Genomic DNA, 22,094 nt, shown 5'->3' with positions numbered 1-22,094 from the left:
GAAGCCAGCTCCTCTCCAGGGACACACAGATTCAGTGGCGTCACACCACCCTGAGGCCCCTCTGACTCTGGCCTCCCCCTCCAGCCCACCTGTCTTGACTCCAGGCCCACCCAGGCATGAGTGGATGGGAGCAGAGAAGCAGCAGAATTCAGTCATGTCCCGAGGGTGGGCAGGTGGGGCGCCTCCAGGGCCAAAGTCTCCTTACGTCCAATTTTCTAGCCTGATTTTGGGGTTGGTCCAATGTCCAGGTTTTCCTCCAGGAAGGTTTCTGAGGAAGGGGAAAAGGGGGTGTCTTGCTGCTCCAAGTCTCCGTGGCTCAGAGTTTGTTTGGAGTGCTCTTGGGAAGTGTGGGGGGAAAGTGAGAAGGGAGGGCAAGGGTGTAGGAACTTCAGGATGAACCTGGGAGAGAGTGTGGGGAAAGAGACAGGGGAAGGACGATGACAGGAAGTGCGCCATTTTGGAATAGGAAATCAAGGGAAGGTGGTGTGTTTTGGTCTTTAGTTTTACTGGTTTGCTTTTTTTTCTTTCCTTAAAAAAAAAAAAGACAAAAGTGAATCATTCAAAAAACCAAAAACACCAACAGGGGATGGGCAGAGAGAGCTGAGAGGGCCGCATCCATGGCAAACCCTTCAGAGATTCTGGACAATGAGGTGGAAACAAAGGGAAGCAGAGGAAAGAGAGATATGGCAGGGAAGGAGGAGGAGGGCAGGCTGGGCTGGGGTTATAAGGAAGCTTCTAGAAGGAGATGGAAGAATTCCTCGCTCCAAAGGAAGTCAATACGGGGATGGAGGTTCTGGAAGCCGAAGGCTTTTCTGAGACTGGGCTTGAGGTCTCATTCGAACCACTCATCTCTTTAGATGGTTTAGTGGCCTAGAACAAAAGCAGAGGTTGGGGTCAGAGAGAAGATGGGGAGCCTTTGTGCTGGCCCCCAGTTAGTTTTTTTAGGTTCTCAGTTATCTGTTTTATACATAGAAAGTGAGAGAAAGTGAAGTCGCTCAGTCGTGTCCGACTCTTTGTGACCCCATGGACTGTAGCCCACCAGGCTCTTCTATCCATGGAATTTTCTAGGCAAGAGTACTGGAGTGGGTTGCCATTTCCTTCTCCAGGGTTTCTTCCCAACTCAGGGATTGAACCCGGGTCTCCCGAATTACAGGCAGATGCTTTACCATCTGATCCACCAGGGAATCCCAATCTTTAATACATAGTAGTGTTTATATGTCAATCTCAACTCCCAATTTATCCTACCCTACAGTTTTAAAAAATGAAAAATTTCCACAAATCCAAGAGAAAATTAACTGCAAAAACCAGAAACCAGAGGAACATCTGGAGAGAGTGGTCCTCTGAGACAGGGGAGGAAGGTGCCAGAGCAGGGGTAGAAAGGGGAACACGGGGTTGGAACAAAGGGCCTGGGGTGGGCGGTTAAGTCTACAGTTACTGACAGGAAAGACAGAAGGCAGAAGAGAGACCAGAGAAGCACAAGGAAGGCCAGCCCAGGACCAGAATGGGAAGCAGGACAGGGAGCAGAACCAGACCAGGTGGGGACGGGGAGAGGGCAAGGAAGGGAAGGAAGAAATGAAACATTCGCTGCCAAAGGGGAGGCAGGAGGGGAGAAGCAGCCCGACCGGGGCCCCTTCCAACTTCAGCAGGAGGTCTTCTGGTGGAAGCTGACGAGTGAACTTGTCCTCCTGGAACCCTCAGGACCCCCACGCCCACCCCCACCTCCTGCCCCACAAGTGTTCCTCCAACTTTGAGCTGTGCCTTGTGGGTAATGGGGAGCCACCCCCTCATGACGTGTCTGGCACTCACAGGTCACCTCTGATAGTTAAGAAATAGCTGTGCCCCCTCCCCACCTCCAGCAGACCTCTGGCACCTACACTGGTCCTGGAGACGTGACAGGGTTCTAGACCCATCTGCATCTCCTAGAGGGGACGACCTCTTACAAATGCAGATTCCTGGACTCTGCCCCAGGATCCATCTGTCCTATGAGCTCAGGAATCTGCGTTTTAGGCCAGTGCCGCACGTGATCCTGCCGCACAGTTAACTCTGAGATCACTGGGTTAGGGTAACACAGACCAGGTTTTCTCCCTGTAGTTGTATCCACTGTCCCTCCCAGCCTTCCTTAGCTACTACTGGGCTGCCGTCTATGGGGTCGCACAGAGTCGGACACGACTAAAGTGACTTAGCAGCAGCAGCAGCAGTGTGATAACCAAAGTGCCCTGATTAAAGAAAAGAGGGACGAGGACTCGAAGCAGAGCACTGTGGCACACTGCAAGAGACGCCCTGCAGGTCCCGCCTGGGCATGGCCACGCCACTTCTCCTCGACCTACATAATTATCTGGCTGCTTGGCAGCCTCTATCAGATGCCTTGTGGGGGGGGTGGGGGGTGGAAAGCAAGGTGCCCCCTGCCACCAGGAAGGGAAGTGACCACAGTTATCTGACTGGCTGACAGTGAACCTGCCCTTGAGGTTGCTGATCACATTTCTTCCCACATGTGCACAGTGAACTATCTCTGGATTTTGCTCACCACACTGTGGTCTGTGGTCTACATTTTCCCCTTTATGAAAATCCAGGCATGAGTTCACTGTTTGGGTCTTCTATCTCCTTTCATCCTGACTGTGGCTGCTCACTCCTTTCTCAGAAGGGTTCCAGGCCCACAGCCCGCCATCCTTTGAATCATCCAGCCCTTTGTGGAACCCATGTGCCTGGCATGGCCTGCGTTGGAGGGGTCCCGGTACCCCGGCCTGGAGATGGACTCATTTAAAGACAACCACAGGAAGAGGAGGGGTGTGGGGTTCAACCCTTTGGGTGGATCTCTTACTCCCTTGTCACTTACTGTAGGCTCCAGTCTCGCCCCTCCCCTCCCACCATTTCCCATTTAGAGTTTTTTCTCCCAAACCCAGGCGGGCAAGGGGGCATGTCCCCTTCCTCCTGAGTCTCTCCACATCCCCCTGCGTCCCAAGTCAGCTGTTGGTTCCCTCCTGACTGTCTTCTTTGGTCTCAGCTTGCCTCTCTAGTTACGAGCTTTCCCCATTCCTTCCCTTTAGCATTTGTCAAGAGCCTCACTCCGTCCCAAACTTTGGTCTCGCGAACCTCCCTCCCAGCTTGTGCTGCCCCCTGACTCCTGCGTTCACTCAGGCGAGGTGTCCTCATTGGGAAGATGCCCCCTCCTTGTTCTCCCATAGCTGGTGCAAGGCCTTTAAGCTCCAGGGAGCAGCAGCGGTCACCAGCTTACGTGGACACCCCTGCTTTTCATCGACACCTCTTCTACTTGCTCCGTGAGCATGTTTTGTAACATCCTCTCAGGCCATCTTCCCTTCCAGGAGAGTGCCCACCACTTTTCTGAAACTGAGGGAACGTGTCCCACTGTGCCCAGTGACCCTGTCCCGTGCTGCTCAGAGTTCCCAACTGATACAGCTGCTGCCTCTGAAGGTTTTCATTGCTTCCCTGTCACCAGCCAGTCCTCCCCCGTTGCTCTTAATTATGTCCAGAGAAAGAGCTTTGCCTTTGTGACAGGCAGAAACCTCATACACAGATGGTCAGCTTTTAGCTGGGGGAAACAGGAACCATTAGCCAGATCCACCCAAAGGGTTGAACTCCACACCCCTCCTCTTCCTGTGGGCCAGAGTCTAGCCCTCTCCAGGCACCCTCAGCATGCTGACCTGTCCCTCCAGGCTATGAGACGCAGATTCCCACGCAAGTATAGGTTATCTTGGGGCTTCCCACGTAGCTAAGAGTAAAAATTCTGCCTGCCAGTGCAGGAGATGCAATAGACTCGGGTTCGATCCCTGGGTTGGGAAGATCCCCTGGAGTAGGATATGGCAACCCACTAGGGTATTCTTGCCTGGAAAATTCCATGGACAGAGGAGCCTGATAGGCCACAGTCCATGGGGGCAAAGAGTCAGACATGACTGAGTACCATTGCCCATGTAATAATAGATCATCTTGATGCTGCCAACCCAGTTGGTGCCTCCTCCAGGGTCATTCCCAGTGCCACTGTCCCCACCCCACATGCCCTTCTTCCTTATTATTTGCCTGAATCAGGCACTGGGTTGCCAGAAGAGGCAGGGCTTCCTCTAGCCCAAGGGGGAATAGAACCAATGGCAGTTCAGGCTGTTCCCTTCTAGCCAGTGACTGATCTAGGGATGAGCAATAAGAAGAGAGGGGAGATGTGTTGGGAGTCTCTGGGGAAGGTTCTCCTGTTTCTAAAATGATCTGTGGGGCTTCCCTGGTGGTCTGATGGTTGAGAATCTGCCTTGTAATGCAGGGGACACCAGTTCAATCCCTGGCCTGGGAAGATCCCACAAGACATGGGGCAATTAGACCCGTGTGCCACAACCACTGAAGCCCACGTGCCTAGAGCCCGTGTTCTGCAACAAGAGAAGCCACCACGATGAGAAGCCCGCACACTGCAATTAGAGAGTAGCCCTGACTTGCTGCAACTGGAGAAAGCCCTTGCAATAACCAAGACCCAGCAGTCAAAAGAAATTAAATAAATTATTTAAAGTCAAGCTTTAAAAAAGAAATGATCTGTATACTTACAGCCCTGAAATGAAGGAAGCCGTGTTGGGGGTGGGGGGTGGAAGGATGGGCCAACAGAACCAAAATACGGAAGGAACCCAGGTCCTGATGTCCTTGAGTAGATGAATTCCCCAACCCTGGAGCCTCCCGGCTTCTTGTTCTGATAAAACTTTTCCTTGCTGTTTAAGCCATTTTAAATTGGAGTTTCTATTATTTGTGGCTAAAACTACTCAAACTGCCACAAGTGAAGCCAAAATTGCTCCCTTGACGTTCTCGTCAACAGCATTCCCATCATGAGTGGCAGCTCTCCAAGGCTTGGTGGTGCCCACGAAGTTATGCTTCCCGCCAAAGCAGCAGAAAATCCAGCATTAGGACCACTGGATTTGTCCCCAGCAACTCTGGCTCTAAGTCCCAGCTCTGCCACTTCCTAACTGTGCGACCTCTGGCAGGTATCTCCCTGGATCTTCATGTTCTCACCTGCTAAGCAAGGATAACAGACTCTACAGCATCAGAATCAGGTTGAGATGCTGTACACAGAGCCCAAGACCCAGTGCCTGCACTCAGGACGCAGGCAATAAATGGTAGCTGTTATTATTATATCATTAGTATATTAATATTTCAAGTCTGCATTGTCTAGTTCCATTTGGATTGGGCCTGATCACTGGCAAATTCATTCATTCATCCAACCACTCATTCACCTAGCCAACAAATATTTACTGAGTGCCTGCATGTGCTGAGAACTATTCTAGGTGCTGTAGGGATGTGGCAGTGACAAAGTGGTTAATGCACATATGAAGATATAAAGTTGTTCTGAGCATTAAATAAGATATATATGCTTAAAATTGGTACAGAAAAGGAGTGCTATTTTCTATTTTACTTAACATCCCCAAATCTGATTTCTGCTCTGTGGCCAGTTTGGTCAACCCGGCCATCCCTTGGCTGACTGGCCTCTTGTTGAGTCTAGCCAATGGGGGTTAGGACAGGGTGGGAAGAGAGAAGGGGTAACGTTTCTTCTCTACTCGCTCCCGACTCAGTGTGGGTTGCAGGCATGCTGTGCCCCCTGTAACTATGATGCCTACTGTTCAGCTCTCACAGGACTCCCTAAACTGTACACCCCCAGGTCCCTCTCCCCAGGGAGGTCCAGCTTCCAGCTCTCACTGGTCCCTGAGTGCCTCAGCATCTCCTGTTGTTCACTTCATTATAGCCTCGTCACTGGAGTCATCCGAGGAGATACACAATATTCAGCAGACTGCTTAGCCCAAGTAGAAGAGGGGATGTTCAGTTTTCATGCCCACACCAAGCCCTTGATCCTCATCCCCTGGGAATCTGGTTCTTATCCCACCCCTGAATCTTTTTTTTTTTTAATGTATTTATTTATTTTAGACAGCACTGGGTCTGTCTCACTAGCTTTCTCCAGTTGCAGCGACTGACGGCTCCTCTCTGGTTGCAGCGCTTAGACTTCTCATTGAGGTGGTTTCTCTTGTTGTGGAACACGGGCTCTAGAGTGCAAGATCAATAGTTGTGGAGCATGGGCTCAGTCGCCCTGAGGCATGTGGAATCTTCCAGACCAGGGATCAAATCCATGTCCCCTGTATTGGCAGGCAGATTCTTAACCACTCGACCATCAGAAAAGTCTATCCCACTCCCTTGAGCACAACATCCAAGCACTTTTCCTCAATCATTTCCCCTGATTTCTCTGTAATACCAGGCACAGTTGTACCCCTTTCTCCACTCTTCTACCCCAATTTCTGTGTCTGGTCCTGGCGCTTCTATTCCTCTCCCTTTCATCACTGCCAAGGCAGCTTGGAGCTCCTAGTGTTAGACCCAAGAAGTGAGGGAGAGGCCTCTGCCCAGCCCCTGGCCCTGCCAAAGGGACAGTGCAGTTGAGCACAGCGGTGACTCCTCTTTGGAGAGCACTCTGTGGCTTTCGAAGCTATTTTCCACACCCAGTATTACAGGAGCTCAGAAGACTGCCCCTGGGTTCAGGTCCCCATTGTACAGATGAGAAAAGAGCCTGCAGAAGGCAGAGGACTTTGACCAGGGTCACAAACGGAGCTGGGAGGAGCAGTGCCCCAGCTGGAGGACGGAAGGCCAGGTGATGCAGGGCAGCTGAAACGAATGGAGGTGAAGCGTCAGGGCAGTCAGTGAGGGAGTTATGATTTTTTTTAAATCCAGCTGGGGCTGCAGGGCACAGGTGGTAAGCTGGGGCAGTGATACAACCCAATCAGCATTTTAAAATAGCCCTCCCCACCCCACGGGTCTGGGAGGATAGGAGAGAGGTCACAGAATTCACAGGAAACAGGAAGGCTTGCACTGGGTTCTGACGCACGGGGTGATTTGTTTCCCTGCCTCTTTGTGATGTCTCTTTACTAAAACACCTCTACAAGAAACATGTAATACTTCATTAGAGAGAAGATGCCAGGAGCAGACTGCAGAGTGGTGAAGAGGCCACCAGAGCCCAGGCATGAGGCTCGGAGTGGGCCCGGGCCGAGGAATGAACGAAGGAGAAGTGATAGAAGTAACTGGAGGGGCAGGAGAGAGGGCAGTAGGCAGAAGAGCTGGGTGCTGGGGGAGTTGGGAGTCAGGGGGAGAGATGGGGAACCTAATTACAGAGGAGGGAGATGCCCGCTGAAGAGACTGAGGCAATGTGTGCCAGAGTAGAGGGGCAGGAGGGGCGGAGGGTGAGAGACAGAGGTGTCAGGCAGTCTGGATTTGAAACCCCCTCCACTGTTTGTCAGCCGTGTGACTTTGGGTAAAGCGTCAGTTTCCTCATCTGTCAAATGGGGATAATAAGGCCCTTCCTCAGAGTGGGGAGTGTGCAGTGGGCAAACGTGTGTCTGGCAGAATGTCAGCTGCTGTTCTAGACCCCGAGGAGAGACCAGCCTGGACAGGACACGGGAACAAGGCGGTGACATGAAGAAGGGCTGGGGTGCATCTGGGGACCCGCGCAGAAGACAGCGGGCCAGTGGGGAGCTAGTGAGGGGCCTGGCTGGCCCGTCTCCACTGGACTCTGAGAGAACCCGCAGGCCCGTGTGCCCAAGGCGGCTGCAGAGCTGTGTGGTGGGAAGAGCTTTGAGATCCTGGGGTCCCAGTCCTGGCTCTGATGCCACCTTGCTGTGGGCCCTTGGGAAATTCCCTTCCTTTTCTGAGCTGTCCCCTGGTCTGTCAAGGAGGTGACTGGATTTACCCATCTCTAACCTCCTACCTCTGAGCCTAGAACCTTCTTCAAGTCATAGCATCTGGACATTTCCTTCCCCTACTCCCACCCAGCACTTAGAATACAGGAGCTGCTTGGAAATACTGAACCGCATGAGTGAACTAAAGGTCTTTCCTGACATCTAGGCCCAGGGACCACCCTGCATCTTCTGATCAGGCCACAGGTGGGCCATGGGTGAGGCTGCCACCTCTACATACCATCCTTTAATCTGAAAGAGGGTACAGCACCCTCACCACTCCTTTGCACCCCACTACAACCCAAGCACAAGGCTGAAAAGGAGATGCAAAACTGGTTTCTCCCTCACTTGGGAGGTGGCCTAAAAACTAAGAGGGAGGCTGAGTTGAGAGCAGAGGGCCAAGGAGCAGGTGGGATCTGAGAGCAGAGGGAAGGAGGCAGAGGAGGGGGAGGAGTGGCAGGAAGACCAGGAATAAAGGCCCCCTCCCACACCCCAGGGCACCGGCCTTAGAAGGGCCCAGGCACTGGGGTCCGCTCACTCCGTCCGGGAACAGCTGGGGAGATGGTCCTCTCTGGCCCTGAGTGAGGGGCCTTCTGCAAGAGAAGTGATCAGTGATCTGGCTATGTTCTCAACCAGATCCTGAGCACTGGTACTGGAGAGAGGAAGGAGAAAATGGTTTGAGGGACCAGTGGGGTAGTCCTGACTGGTAGGACCTCCCTGGACAGCCGCAGGATGGTGGGCACAGGAATACTGGCAGGAGACAGCCAGGCCCAGCAGGAGTGCACAGCACTGCCGGAGGCTGGAGGTGAGGTGGGGGTGGGGGCTGCGTGGGGCCGCGGCCCTGCCCCCGAGGCACTCAGGCTTACCTGCTGCTGGGCCTGGATCCTCATGTACTCGGCCCTCTGCTTGCCATGCTTGCCTTTGTCGGGGCTGCCTGCCTGGCCCTGGGCCGTCTTCAGCCGAGAGGCCCCTGGAGTCACCACCTTCATGGGGGGCACGCTGCCACCGCCGCTCTGCACGAAGAGGAACAGGGTCAGAGCTGGAGATGGGATCACACAGGCGCCCTAGGTACAGTAGGCCCTCTGAGACCTGGAGAGCCCTCCCCGGCTTCATACCCCCATCCAGGACTCAGGCCCACTCTCTGAGGCCAGGGTTAAGGCTTCCCCGCAGGGGAGAGGACGGAACCCCAGTCAGATTCCCAGAACTCCCAAGTGAGAGCTCTTTGGTGGTTTCCTTTAGTGGCCCAGGGGCAGCTGGTGCCCTTCTGGGGGAATTGTTTTTAAAGTAAGGGTCCCTGGCATCATTCCCACTCCTGGCAAGGGGCTCCATCCTGGGCCCTGGAGAACATATCCGAGATTTGGGAGAGAGGTCTTTATGAAAGTGAAAGTGAAAGTCGCTCAGTTGCGGCTGACTCTTTATGACCCCAAGGACTATACTGTCCATGGAATTCCCCAGGCCAGAATACTGGAGTGGGTAGCCTTTCCCTTCTCCAGGGGATCTTCCCAACTCAGAGACTGAATCCAGGTCTCCTGCATTGCAGGCGGATTCTTTACCAGCTGAGCCACAAGGGAAGCCCAAGAATACAGGAGTGGGTAGCCTATCCCTTCGCCAGCAGATCTTCCCGACCAAGGAATCGAACTTGGGTCTCTTGCGTTGCAGGTGGATTCTTTACCAACTGCACTATTAGGAAAGCCCAGGGGTCTTTATAATTGCCAACAAAGTAGGATTGGCAGCCCCAGGCCCACATTTTCCTTTGAATGGGAGGATAGGGGCGAAGTCTCCCTAGAGATGGACCAGTCCAGCCCCCTTGAACAACTCCAGGGACCAGGCCTGCCCAGAAGGGCTTTGGGGATCCAGAAGCGCAGGCAGAGAAACCACAGAGACAGAGAAAGTCAGACAGGAGAGGAGGAGGGGAGTGTGGGGATGGAAAAGGGGGAAAGTACTTTATTTGTTGGTTTACAGATACAGAGCAAAGGGGAGAGGCCCTGGTCCCCAACAGGGCTGGTTAGGCTGATCCCCGGGCAGGCCAGCTTCCCAGCCTGCCAGGGGCTTTGCCTGCAAACCCAGCCTGGCACCAGGCTCCCAGGAGGGCGGTGGGGCTGAGAGAGGCTAGTAGGAGGAGGGGGGCTGGCATGGTGCTCCTGCAGCCCCCGACTCCCTCCTGCTCTGAAGACAGACAGACTGGAGCGGCAGGCAGCCACCTGGGGACCAGGGGGCAGAGGTGGGGGGCTGCCAGGGGGCCCCGTGGCAGAGGCCATGCCCATCTGGCTCAGAGTGGCTTCCAGCTCCTGGAGCGTCTCCTGCAGGCTGTCCATCCGCTGGGTGATGGCAGCACACTGAGCCTTGCGCTCCCCACTGCAGGGCGGGGTGTGGTGTCCAGAGTCCTTGCGGGTCTCCTCTGGGGGGGTCTCCGCAGTGGAGGGTTCTTGGGTCCGCTCTGGGGCAGGTCCCCAAGGACTGGGGATCCCAGCTCCTCCTCTTTCTGGGCTGCAGTCGCCTGTCACCAGTGTCTTTAGGGCCACCCCTTCCTTCTCTAGCATCGGGCTGTTCCAGGCCTGGGAAGCCGCAGCCACCATCCCTGGCGGGGCTGGTGGATTATCCCGGCCCAGGAGGCCGCTGGCCAGAGTCCGGGGTCGTGGGGTGGGGGTTGTTCTAAGCCCGGGTTCCTCAAGCCTGGTCTCTGGTGGGGAAGGAGGGATGGGAGCACATTCCGTCAAGACGATCCGGGGGACAGAGAAGGGCCTCGGGCCTGTGGCAGCCTGAAGGAAGAAGAGAGATGAGGGAGGGTGTGATCCCTGTAACCAAACACCCCCGCGCTGGGAGGGGGGTGCATGTGGGTGAGCCCAGTCCCTTCCTGTAGCAGATGGGGAAACTGAGGCAGGGGAGGGTCCCGACTGAGTTCACCCAACAAGTTAGAGGCAACGCTGGACTAGAACTCAGGCCTCTTTTCACCACACCCTATCGTCTCCACCTCCCAGCAAAGATGCCAATTTACTTAGAAGCACAGATGCGTGCGTGCTAAGTCACTTCAGTTGTGTTCGACTCGTTGTGGCCCTATGGACTGGTTGCCCGCCAGGCTCCTCTGTCCATGAGGATTCTCCAGGCAAGAACACTGGAGTGGGTTGCCATGCCGTCCTCCAGGGGATCTTCCCGACCCAGGGATTGAACCCGAGCTTCTTACATGTCCTGCATTGGTAGGTGGGCCATTTACCACTAGGGCCACCTGGAAGTCCCACTCTACATGTTTACTTCTCAGCAGCCATGTTAAGTTCTGGGAGCAGGTCTCATGGTTACTGCCAGGAGTTTGCCCGTCTATGCGATGGGGTAACAATGACACAAGGCTGGTGGAGGATGACATGAGCTCACGTGGGCATGTGCTTGGAACAGTGCCTGGCACGGTGTAAGTGTTTGATAGATGTTAGCTATCTGTTACATAGAACTGAATGTCCGAGACCCGCAGCCCCATGAGGGTGGAGACTGGGTGTTGGCCTCTGACCTCGGAGAACGGGTCTGACATCCTCATCTTAGGCCAGAGATTCCTCGTCCCCACCCCCTACTTCTGGAGCTTTCTCTGAGGGCTTCACAGCCACAGTGGGCAGGGCTCGGCCAAGTCCTCTGCTGCACCAGCTTGGGCAAAGCTAGAGCACCCGCCTCTGTGTGAACGTCCCTGGCTCTGGCTTTTATGGGGGCACAGAGAGAGGCCCCCAATCACCCTACCACAGCTGAGTAAACTCTGGTCTAATTCTGAGAAGTCTTATACCAGGAACTGCCGCATATGCCTTCATCTTTAATCCTTTCTGTTCCCCATGAAACGGCTACTATTTTCACCACTTTACAGATGAGGAAACAGGTGTGTGAGGGGGTGTCCTGTAATTTACTCAAGGTCACTTACCCACAGCTAGCTAGTGGCAGAGCCAGGACTTGAACCCAGGAAGTCTGACTCCAAGTCCAGTGCTCTTGCCACTAAAATGAACCATGGGGAGATACGTGGGGGGCAGCAGGGACCCCTCAGCCCCCCTCCCAAGGGAACCCACCCAGCTCTGCCGCCTGCTTACCTGGATGTGGGAGGTGCAGAGTGGGAAGTCAGTGAGGGCGGCCCACGCCCACCCGGCTCCACTGCCTGCCGGCGCCTCCGGATGCAGGGGGCAGCCAGCCCGAAGGGCCAGTGGAGGGGCTCTGCCCGCTGGGCCCCTTCAGGAGCTTCCAGGGCCAGAAAGGAGTAGTGGCTGGGTGCAGCGTGCCCAGGTGCTGAGGGCACAGCTGGCCCAGTGCAGCCCTGACACACCACTCACCCCCAGACGGCTCCTTGGGCTGCTCCATGCCCATTCTCTGCCCAGCAGACAGCCTGTCTACCTGTTCACTGCCCATCTGCTCCCCCTGCCAGGGAGCCAAAGCACCACCAGGCCTCAAGCCAGGCTAGAGATCAGGTGGAAGCCAGCACTGTGGGCCCAGAGAGCCACACAAGACAGGTGACCACGTGTGTGCCTCCCCAGACCAGAGGCCCTCCTGCTCCAACCTGACTGGGCAGAGGGAGAGATGCTCAGACCACTGCCCCCCGACTCCCCCTCCCCAAGCAAGTCCCCCTGGGGTGCAGACAGCAGGTCACCCGCAAATTCCCGAGAAAGAATAAAAAGGAAATAAGTGCAGCAGGACAGCAGCAAGGACTGGAGTTAGAGTGAAGGTAGAACTTCCCAATGCTGAAGGACGGAACCAGCAGCCAAGGAAGCGCATGGATTTCTTCTATTCCAAGCTCTGTGACCAGGTGGGGCCATGGGGTGGGGAGAGAGGCTGTAAATGAGCCTTCCTCCTGGGTGTCCTGGCCCCCAGCACAAGGCATAGATTCTAGGGGGAGAAACAGAGCCCCCGCCTGGCACAGGCAGCAGAGTGGGGAGATGGGGGCAGGGGCTAGGCAAGTGTTCAAGACGAAGTCAGGTTTTGAGTTGGGCCTAAAGTCATGTAGCAAGCAAGATCCAAACTCCAATCTTGGACCCAGGCAGAACCTGGGCTTCGAGCCAGACCTAAACTCTGGCTGTAGATCAGAATTAAATACTCAAGCCACCAGGGGCCAGGCTCGGAATCAAGCCTGTAAGGAAATGCAGACCCAAGGGGCCACCAGATGCCAGGCTGCTGGAGTCTCGAGAGGGAAGGAAGGGTGATGCTCCTGTGCTTGGAGCGGGGTGGTCACGGGGTGAGGCTGTGGCAGTGGCGGGACTCGGGCACGTGACACACTCTGGCGGGTTAGCGTGAGAAGTGAGGAGAGGAAGCGTGGAGGCACAGGCAGAGAGAGCGCTGTGAGAGGTGGGGGGCAGCCCGTTACCTTCCATGTGGGGCCCGGGGCTGAGCCCCTGGGGGGGCCCAGGTCCGGGGGGGACAGCAAGGTGGGGATCAGCTGGCGGCGGGGCGTGGGGGGGAGGGGAGACACTGAGCTTCTCTCAAACACCTGGGGAGCAGAAGGTGGGGGCAGGTTTGGAGGAGGAGGTACAGGAAGGAGGGGTGGCCTGGGCGGGCACAGGGACCCTAGCCTCAGTCCTTGACCCCTCATCATGGCCACTGGTCACTCTGCCCTGCGAGTTATCTCTTTCCGGAGGCCCTGGTGGTCCAGGTCTCCAGCCTCTCAGGGAGGGGCGCTGAGAACACTTGAGTCTGGGGGACTTACAGCAGTGAGAGGGGCTCAAGGCACACGGGTGGAGGTTGTTAGAGCTTCGTTCTCAGAATACTAGGGGACGGGGTCGCAGAGCAGAGGAGGTGTCAGGGCAGTAGGGGGTCTCAGAGATTGCAATAAAAAACTCAAACATGCAGGGAGGGACTTACACCCCCTCCCCCATTACAGTGGAGAAGAAACCGGGTCAAGAAGGACAGAGGCCGGAACCAGCCTCAGTGGGGAGCCGGGAATCCAGCCCCTCATCCTAGCCTGAGCACCCCACCCTGAGATCCACATGGTGGGGAAAGGGGGGGCGCCTGGCTGATGACCTGGGGACCCCGACCCACCTCCAGCTCTGCGATGATGCGGTCCTCATCGTCCTCATCCTTGATGGCAGAGGCCATGATTGGGGGCGTGGAGGCCGGGCGGGCCACCTCGGACACAGTCCGGCGCAGCTTCACCTGGGGCTTCTGCACCTCCAGCTCCTCGGATTCGGCCTTCTGCAAGGCCCGGGCCTCATTAGACCAGGCTCTGCCTGCCTCCAGCTCACCTCCTAGGTCCTATCCCTTCCAGACCATCTCCCACCTGCCCACCCAGCTCCGCATCATCTACCAGGCCCCTTCCCATGGAGGAAGCACAAGCCAGAAGCAGGGTCGCCACCAGCCAGCCTCCTTTTTTACTTCCACTTCCTCTGAGGGAGGGGACCACTCCAGAGGGTCTCCAGAGGTCCTCTCAGGCATTCCTCCCACTCAACCCCATGTACCTGTCCGCTATACAAGGTGGGGGGTGGTACCTTGATGAAGGCCGAATCCTTCTTGCTGGTGACCACGACCTCTCCAGTGCGTGTGGTGGTCAGACCATGGGAGGAGGGGAAGCTCCGGCGGGGAGGGGGTGGCGGTGGGGACTTGGAGGGCTTCTCAGTGCGGTATCGGGGCACTGTCAGCTCATCTGCGGGCAGCCAAGGGGCTGGGGGTCAGGGGACCCATAACCCTGGAGTCTGTGCGCCACATCTGACCCCAAGGTTAGGGTAAACCTGGCTTCCTCCTCCAGGGAGGAGGAGAGGGGAAATCTCAGGGAAGGGACACAGGCCCCCTCCTCCTCTTCTACATCCCTGTGCGATCCAGCCCCAAGCCCTGTCACTCTTCCGCTTACAGCACTCATCCCTTCTACTCAGAGCCTGGTCCAGGGAACAACAGCGCTGGCCACCCCTGGGAGCTTGTTGGAAATGCAGAAGCTCAGGCCCAGCCCGAGCTGCTGAGTCAGAATCCACGTGCCAGCAGACCCTGGGTGATTTCACATGCACATTCAAGTTTGAGAATCGCTACTCTAATCCACCACCTTCCCGCCCACCCCTCAGCTCCGCCCTGGCACAGATCTTCATCCTTCCTCCATCAAGAGACAGTAGTTAGTACTATTGCAAGAGTCTGACCCTGCCCACCAGGCTCTCCCTGCCCCCAGTTCTTCCTTTGATCCCTCAGTGATTCCCCACAACCCCAAACCTCTGTGCCTGCCAACCTTTCAGCTTCAGCTCTGCTTGCTACTCTTGGGCCTGGACCCAGCTGAGCAACACCAAACACATACCTCCAGGCATTGGTACATGATGTTTCTCCCTGGAATGCCCTCTCTCACTAGCCAGGGAAATGCAAGACTCCAGTGAAAAGCCCCCTCCCATGGGAAGGACTTCCTGCCCTCTCAGGGTCTCCTGTAGAACAGCATTTAGCACCTGCCTCCTATTTCTGGTTTACACACTGGGTATGGCCTGGGACAGATTACTTAACCACATTGAGCCTTAGTGTCCTCATCTGTAAAATGGGAATAATTACTGCATCCACCTTCTGGACTTGTTGCAAAATTATAAAAATTAATACATAGAAAGCATTTGGGGTTGTTCTTGCCACACAGTAAGTGCCTGATAAACACAGATGTTAGTATTATTCTCCTACTACATTTTAAGCTCCTTGAAAGTAGTCATCTCCTTATCCCTAGCACCTAGCATATGTGTGCGTGCACACTAAGTCACTTCAATTGTGTCTGACTCTTTGCAACCCTGTGGACCGTAGCCCGCCAAGCTCCTCTATCTGTGGGATTCTCCAGGTAAGAATACTGGAGTAGGTTGCCATGCCCTTCTCCAGGGGATCTTCTGGACCCAGGGATCGAACCTGTGTCTCTTATGTCTTCTGCACTGGCAGGCGGGTTCTTTACCACTAGCGCCACGGGGAAAGCCCTAGCACACAATGGGCACTTAACAAATATACAAGTGGCAAGAATGAATAAATGAATGAGTGACATCTGCTGTTTCCTACTTGGGTTTCTGCTTCCCCTATGAGCTCACAGGCTTGGGGAGCACAGGAACCCCGTCTGCATCCCTCAGGGCTGCACCCCATCTCAGCACAGCCTGGCTCCTGCCACACATGCTTGGACAAAACGTGCAGGGGGACGACCCTCTGCCTGAACTTTCTCATCCTCCCAGTGTGGTCCTCTCAGCAGCTGTGGGAAAATCCCTGGATGCGGTCCAGCACTATCCCATCCGTCTCAGTCTTTCCTGAGTGGCCAAGGGTCAGGCCAGCACCCCGCTTCTCTAATAGCCCACCCACAAAAATTTTCACTCCCAAGCTCCACCCTCATCAACCTGAGAGTTCCTGAGGCTGGGGCTCCCCTCCTCTGGGCTCTTTGCAACCCCCTACCTGCCCCATACCTGAACCTCTCCTCCCACTGGGCTCCGTTCGGGGGGCTGCCTTCTGGCCGTGGGGGGTCTTGGGGGGTTTGTGGTCCGGGGTGGGGGCTGGGCCTGGGTGGGCCTTGCTCGCACAGTCTAGGTCAGGGATGGCCTTCAGCAGCTCCGCCTGTGTCTCCTCCAGTAGCCGGTTGATGTCCTTGGTGCTGTACTGGGTCAGGGCTGCCCGCTTCTCCTCCCAGTCCCGCTCAGCAGCCTTGAGAGGAGGGCCAACAGTCAGCACTGAAGCAGCTGCCCTGCTCCTGGACTTCTGGGGCCTCAGCCACACATGCAAGGAATGCAAAGAAAGCCTCCCATTTGATCCGAGCCTCGGGCTTCTCTTGAGTATTACATGCCTTTGCTGCGAGCCTGGAATGCCACCTTCATAACCAAGTACTCTCAGGAGAAATTTAGACCTGCTTTTAGACATTCTATTCTGTTTCATTGAGCACATAATCTTTTCTTGTACTGCCTTGATTATCACAGGTTTATGATATGCTTTCCTGCCTAGCAGGACTGATGTCACCCTCAGTATGCTTCTCAGATTGCCTTGTCCCCCAGGAACAAGTCCCACGTGTCGGCACTGGCCAACGTAGGTCGGTGGTGAGAATGCGTGAGCCTAGCCCCAGCCCCCCTATCCCGGGCCCAGCACCTCAACAGACACAGCCTTGTCCATGCTTCTCTTCCCAGGAGCATCCAGGCCTTTGGTGGGGTTGCCCGCCTTGGGGGCTGGAGTGGCCCCCTCGGTTGGCCCACTCAGCTCATGGAGGTTCAGCGGAGGGCTAGGGGGTGGCATTTCGAAGTCTAAGCTCTTGTTGAAGTCCGTCTCGGCCGTCATCTTCTTGGGGGACTGACTCAGGAGGTTGCTTGAGGGTGGCCACACACCCTCGTCCACTTGCCTGGGGTGGGAGAGTTGGGAGCAGCTGTGAGGTCAGCAGGGTCGTGGCTCCCTGGGAGGGAAGCCTGGCATGGAGGAGGCGGGGTGTGAGGGGGGCTCTGGGATCTTGCCGGACAGATGGAAGGGCCTGGGGAGGGGTGACTGCATCTGGGAAATGGGAGAGCCAAGCCTGCAACATGCAAAAGGTAACAGGTCAAAGTGCAGAGCCAGTCAGCACACCGCTGACCTCTGCGGGGAGTCGGGATAAGGGATCTGGGCCCGGTGTGTGACCCCATGGGAAATCGCAGGTCAGAGATAGGAGGTCAGGGATAGAATGACCTTCGGATCTGGGCCAGGGTGTCCGTAACCCCCCGGCACCGCTTGAGTAGCCCATCCAGGCGCTGGGGCTCCTCCTTCAGGAACTTCACTGCCTCCACCTCCACACGCAGCACTACCCGCATCTTGCTTTGCAGGCCTGGGAAGTGAGCTGAGGCGAAGGGAAGGAGTGAGCGGGAGGAGGGAGCAGCTCTGGACAGCTGGGAGGACAGGCAGTGGGGTGGGGGTGCAATGCCTGGGGTGGGGCTGGGGGTGCCCCCAGGCTCACCCTTGAGTTCAGTCAGTGTCTCCCCGAGCTGCTTCAGCAGCAGCGCCTTCTCTTCCAGCTCGGGCCCGGGCACCAGTCGGTGGTTGTGGGACACATCCCTCTGGATCTTCTCCACCGACTTCTCCAGGTCACTGCAGTCACAGAAAGACCTTTTCAGCCCCTCTGGCCCCAGCCCAGCCCCCTGAAACTGAACAGCTGGAAACAAATCAGGCCACTGGTCAGATCAAAATTAAAAGCCATCCACCAGGCCACAAGCCAAAGTGAAATCAGAAAGCCAGACCTCAGAGATGAGACTTCAGAAACACTCCGTAACAGGTGCCCCAGGTCCCTGTGTTGAAGTTCTCATCTTTAGCAGAATCAGCCAGAATCTCCCTCCCTAGGACTCACACCCTCTGATTCTCATTAGCCAAGGACACAGCAGAGAAATTGGCAGCTTTTCAAAGAACTGGAGGCAGGTGTGTGTGCTTTTTTGGGGAGGCGTCTACCTTTTCTCAAATGATCCAGACACTCAGCCTCTTTCCTCAATGACAAAGCTGCTTCCTATTTTCAGATGGCTTATGCTGAGCTTGTGTCATTTTAACACCCTACATCTTTCTGAAATGTAAATCAGACCAAGTCACCACCGCCTGTGTTGAACCCGAAATGGATCTCGACATTCTGAGGCTAAAATCCAAACTCTTTAAGTGCAGCCACAAAGGGCATGGGGGTAGTAGCTGAAAATTTGGGTCTGGAGTCAGACAGGTCCACATTCCAACCCACACTCTGCCTGACCCAGAAGAGATCTTGGAGAAGTTACCGACTGTCTCCAGATCTCAGCTTCCTTATCCCCAAAAAATGGGGATGGTAAGAGTTCCTCCCTCCTGGGGCCACTATGAGGATTAAATGAGCTGAAGAGCAATTAAATGAGCTAATGCATGGGGTCAGTCCCTGGGGGCTGCTCTTATTTCCTCTCTAGCCACATCCACTTCCTCCCCATCTGGTTTGCTTCTATTTCGAACCAGCCAGAATCTCCCTGAGGTCCTTGTATGTGCTGCTCTCCCTGTTGGTCATTCTTGTTGTTTGCCATGCTAGGTCTCCTTGCGGCATGCAGGCTTAGTTGCGTTGACCAAGGATCAAGCCCAGGCCCCCTGCATTAGGAGCGTGGACCTTATCCACAGGACCACCAGGAAAGTCCCTCTCTCTGGACTTCTATAATGCCATTTCCTCTGCCCGGAACACTCCATTACCACTACCTCCCCACCCCCCCACCCCACCCCCCCGCACACATGTGACTAACTCCCACTCATTCCCAGGTCCCAATGGGAAACTCTCCCCTTACGCTTGGTGTTGGGGGGTCTGCTTCCTGCCTGGAGCTCCTGTTTGCTGGGCTAAGCAGCTCTAGGCAGAAAATAAGATACCCTGTCTCTCTGATTCATCTCTGATTCCCAGCACCTGGCATAGTGCCTGCAGCAGAACAGAGGTCTGGTAAGTAATTATGGAAGGAATGAATAAGTGAAAGAAGGAATTACTGCTCAGGTAGGTCATCCCAGTCCTGCACCTGAGTCACTGATATCCCTGACCCACACGCAGGATGTCACATACATTCCTGTCAAATCCCATCTGTTGGAAATCAGCTCAACAATCCAGGGAGGAACAACTTTTGAATCTCAGTTCTACCATCCAACAGATTTGCTCCCCCTCAAAGCTCTGTGTCATCAGCAAATCTTATCAGCATGCTTTATATATCTTCATCCAACTAGTGGGTGAAAAAACAGACCACACTGGAGCCAAGGCCAAAATCCTGTGCGTCAGCACTACCAGTTAAAGAGGGATCTTGTACTAAGTGCCTACAGCGTGCCAGGCGCACATTCAGCCCCTCACTTTATCCTCACAACAAATCCTGGGAGTGGGAACCATTATTACCTCCAGTTTACATACAAATAGTAGCTCAGAGTAAGAAATAGAGGAAAACAATAGAATGGGAAAGACTAGAGATCTCTCCAAGAAAACTGGAGATACCAAAGGAACATTTCATGCAAAGATGGACACAATAAAAGACAGAAACAGCAAAGACCTAACAGAAGTAAAAGAGATTAACAAGAGGTGGCAAGAATACACAGAAGAATTATACATAAAAGCCTTAATGACCCAGATAACCATGATGGTGTGGGCACTCACCTAGAGCCAGACACCCTGGAGTGCAAAGTCAAGTGCGTCTTAGGAAGCATTACTATGAACAAAGCTAGTGTAACAAATAGCTCCAGTTGGGCTCTTTCAAATTCTAAAAGATGATGCTGTTAAAGTGCTGCACTCAATATGCCAGCAAATTTGGAAGACTCACCAGTGGCCACAGGGCTGGGAAAGGTCAGTTTTCACTCTAATTCCAAAGAAAGACAATGCCAAAGAATTTTCACACTGCTGTATGATTGAGCTCATTTCACATGCTAGCAAAGTTATGCTCAAAATCCTTCATGCTAGACGTCAACAGTACATGAACCGAGAACTTCCAGATAAAAGGTAAAGGAACCAGAGATCAAACTGCCAACATCCACTGCATTATAGAAAAAGCAAGGGAATTAAAAAAAAATCTACTTCTGCTTCATTAACTACACTATAGCCTTTGATTGCGTGGATCACAACAAACTGTGGAAAATTCTTAAAGAGATGAGAATACCAGACCACCTTACCTGTCTCCTGAGAAACCTGTATTCAGGCCAAGAAGAAACAGTTAGAACTGGACATGGAACAATGGACTGGTTCAAAATTGGGAAAGGACTACATCAAGGCTGTATACTATCACCCCACTTATTTAACTTACTTGCAGAGTATACATCATGTAAAATGTTGGGTTGGGTGAATCACAAGCTGGAATCAAGATTTCTGAGAGAAATACCAACACCTCAGATATGCAGATGATACCACACTAATGGCAGAAAGTGAAGAGCCTCTTGATGAGGGTAAAAGAGGACAGTGCAAAGTGAAAGTCACTCAGTCATGTCCGACTCTCTGCAACCCCCTGGACTATAACAGTCCATAGAATTCTCCAGGGCAAAATACTGGAGTGGGTACCCTTTCCTTTCTCCAGAGTATCTTCCCAACACAGGGACCAAATCCAGGTTTTCCACATTGAAGGTGGATTCTTTACCAGCTGAGCTATCAGGGAATCCCTTGATAGAGAGTGAAAAAGCTGGCTTAAAACTCAACATTCAAAAAACTAAGATCATGGCACCTGGTCCCATCACTTCATGGCAAATAGATGGAGAAAAAGTGGAAACAGTGACAGACTTTATTTTCTTGGCTCCAAAATCATTGCGGATGGTGACTGCAGCCATGAAATTAAAAGATGCTTGCTCCTTGGAAGAAAAGCTATGACAAACCTAGACAGCATATTTAAAAACAGAGACATTATTTTGCCAAGAAAGGTCTGTATAGTCAAAGCTATGGTTGTTCCAGTAGTCACATATGGATGTGAGAGTTGAACCATAAAGAAGGCTGAGCATGGAAGAATTGATGCTTTTGAACTGTGGTATTGGAGAAGACTCTTGAGAGTCCTTTAGACTGCAAGGAGATCAAACCAGTCAATCCTAAAGGAAATCAATCCTGAATATTCATTGGCAGGACAGATGCTGAAGCTGAAGCTCCAGTCCTTTGGCCACCTGATGCAAAGAACCTACTCAATGGAAGAGGCCCTGATGTTGGGAAAGATTGAGGGCAGGAGGAGAAGGGGACAACAGAGGATGAGATGGTTGGATGGCATCACCGACTCAATGGACATGAGTTTGTGCAAACTCCAGGAGATGGTGAAAGACAGAGAAACCTGATGTGCTGCATATGGGGTCACAAAGAGTCAGACACAACTTAGCAACTAAACAACAACAAGTAGCTCAGATACTAAACTACATTCCCCAGCCTCCTTTGCATGTAGAAGTGCCATTCAAATAAGATCTAGCCAATGGAATATGAGTGAAAGTGGTACATGCTGTTTCCAGGTCTGGCTTCCTAAAATCCTGCCATGCAGGCTCCTCCGCACTCGTTTCCCCTTCCTGTTGGCTGAAAATGACCCTGTGGGTAATCTTGGAAGGCACATATTGAAGACGTGCCTTATTGGAAGGCATTAGCCTGGGTCCCTGAGTGACTGCAGGGAGGAAAGCCACTAAGCCCCCCTTAGGCTCAATTAGCACCTCAGTCTTCTGATCGTGCACTCTGCCAAAGTTTGGGGGCCCATAACCTGAGCAGGCTCTGTAAGAAAGTCCAAACCAGCGCAAGTCTAGACATTGGGATCAGAAAGTGGTGGGGCTTTCCAGACCCAGCTTTAGTTCTGAAACAGTTGAGAGGTGAGGATCAGGGCAGAACCAGCTACAAAATGTGGGGTGGCCCAAAGCAAAATAAAGATTTTGCCCCTAGTATAAAAATTAAGAATTTCAAGATAATGACAGCAGAGCATTGAACCAAGTACGGGCCCTCACAAGCATGGGGCCCTGTGTGAATAACGGGTCACATGCCTATAAAGTTGGTGCTGGGCTGGGCCATGTTACACTCCAAAGGTCAAAGGTCTCAGTCAGTGGAGGCTGCCTCTAAGGGCAACATCT

The 22,094-nt window shown here is 53.9% G+C and overlaps 1 protein-coding gene across 1 annotated transcript in view; it reads right to left on the bottom strand.

The window, feature by feature from the left end:
• Positions 1-203: 203 nt before the first annotated feature.
• The window catches only part of SRCIN1 (SRC kinase signaling inhibitor 1), a 31,299-nt gene continuing 9,408 nt past the window's right edge, over positions 204-22,094 (bottom strand). Inside the window, exons 10-17 of the mRNA XM_055579624.1 lie at positions 17,527-17,657; positions 17,262-17,409; positions 16,698-16,944; positions 16,028-16,262; positions 14,126-14,280; positions 13,680-13,832; positions 8,558-8,704; positions 204-870 (exon numbers count right to left, since the gene is read on the bottom strand). Coding sequence (XP_055435599.1) covers positions 736-870; positions 8,558-8,704; positions 13,680-13,832; positions 14,126-14,280; positions 16,028-16,262; positions 16,698-16,944; positions 17,262-17,409; positions 17,527-17,657 — 1,351 coding nt within the window. The 3' untranslated portion in view covers positions 204-735. The remainder of the gene's footprint in view (positions 871-8,557; positions 8,705-13,679; positions 13,833-14,125; positions 14,281-16,027; positions 16,263-16,697; positions 16,945-17,261; positions 17,410-17,526; positions 17,658-22,094) is intronic.

This window comes from Bubalus kerabau, chromosome 4 (genome assembly GCF_029407905.1).
Source record: "Bubalus kerabau isolate K-KA32 ecotype Philippines breed swamp buffalo chromosome 4, PCC_UOA_SB_1v2, whole genome shotgun sequence".
NCBI classification, from domain to species: Eukaryota; Metazoa; Chordata; class Mammalia; order Artiodactyla; family Bovidae; genus Bubalus; species Bubalus kerabau.
The sequence above is the reverse complement of the archived record's forward strand: the minus strand, read 5'-3'. Positions and strand labels throughout refer to the sequence as shown.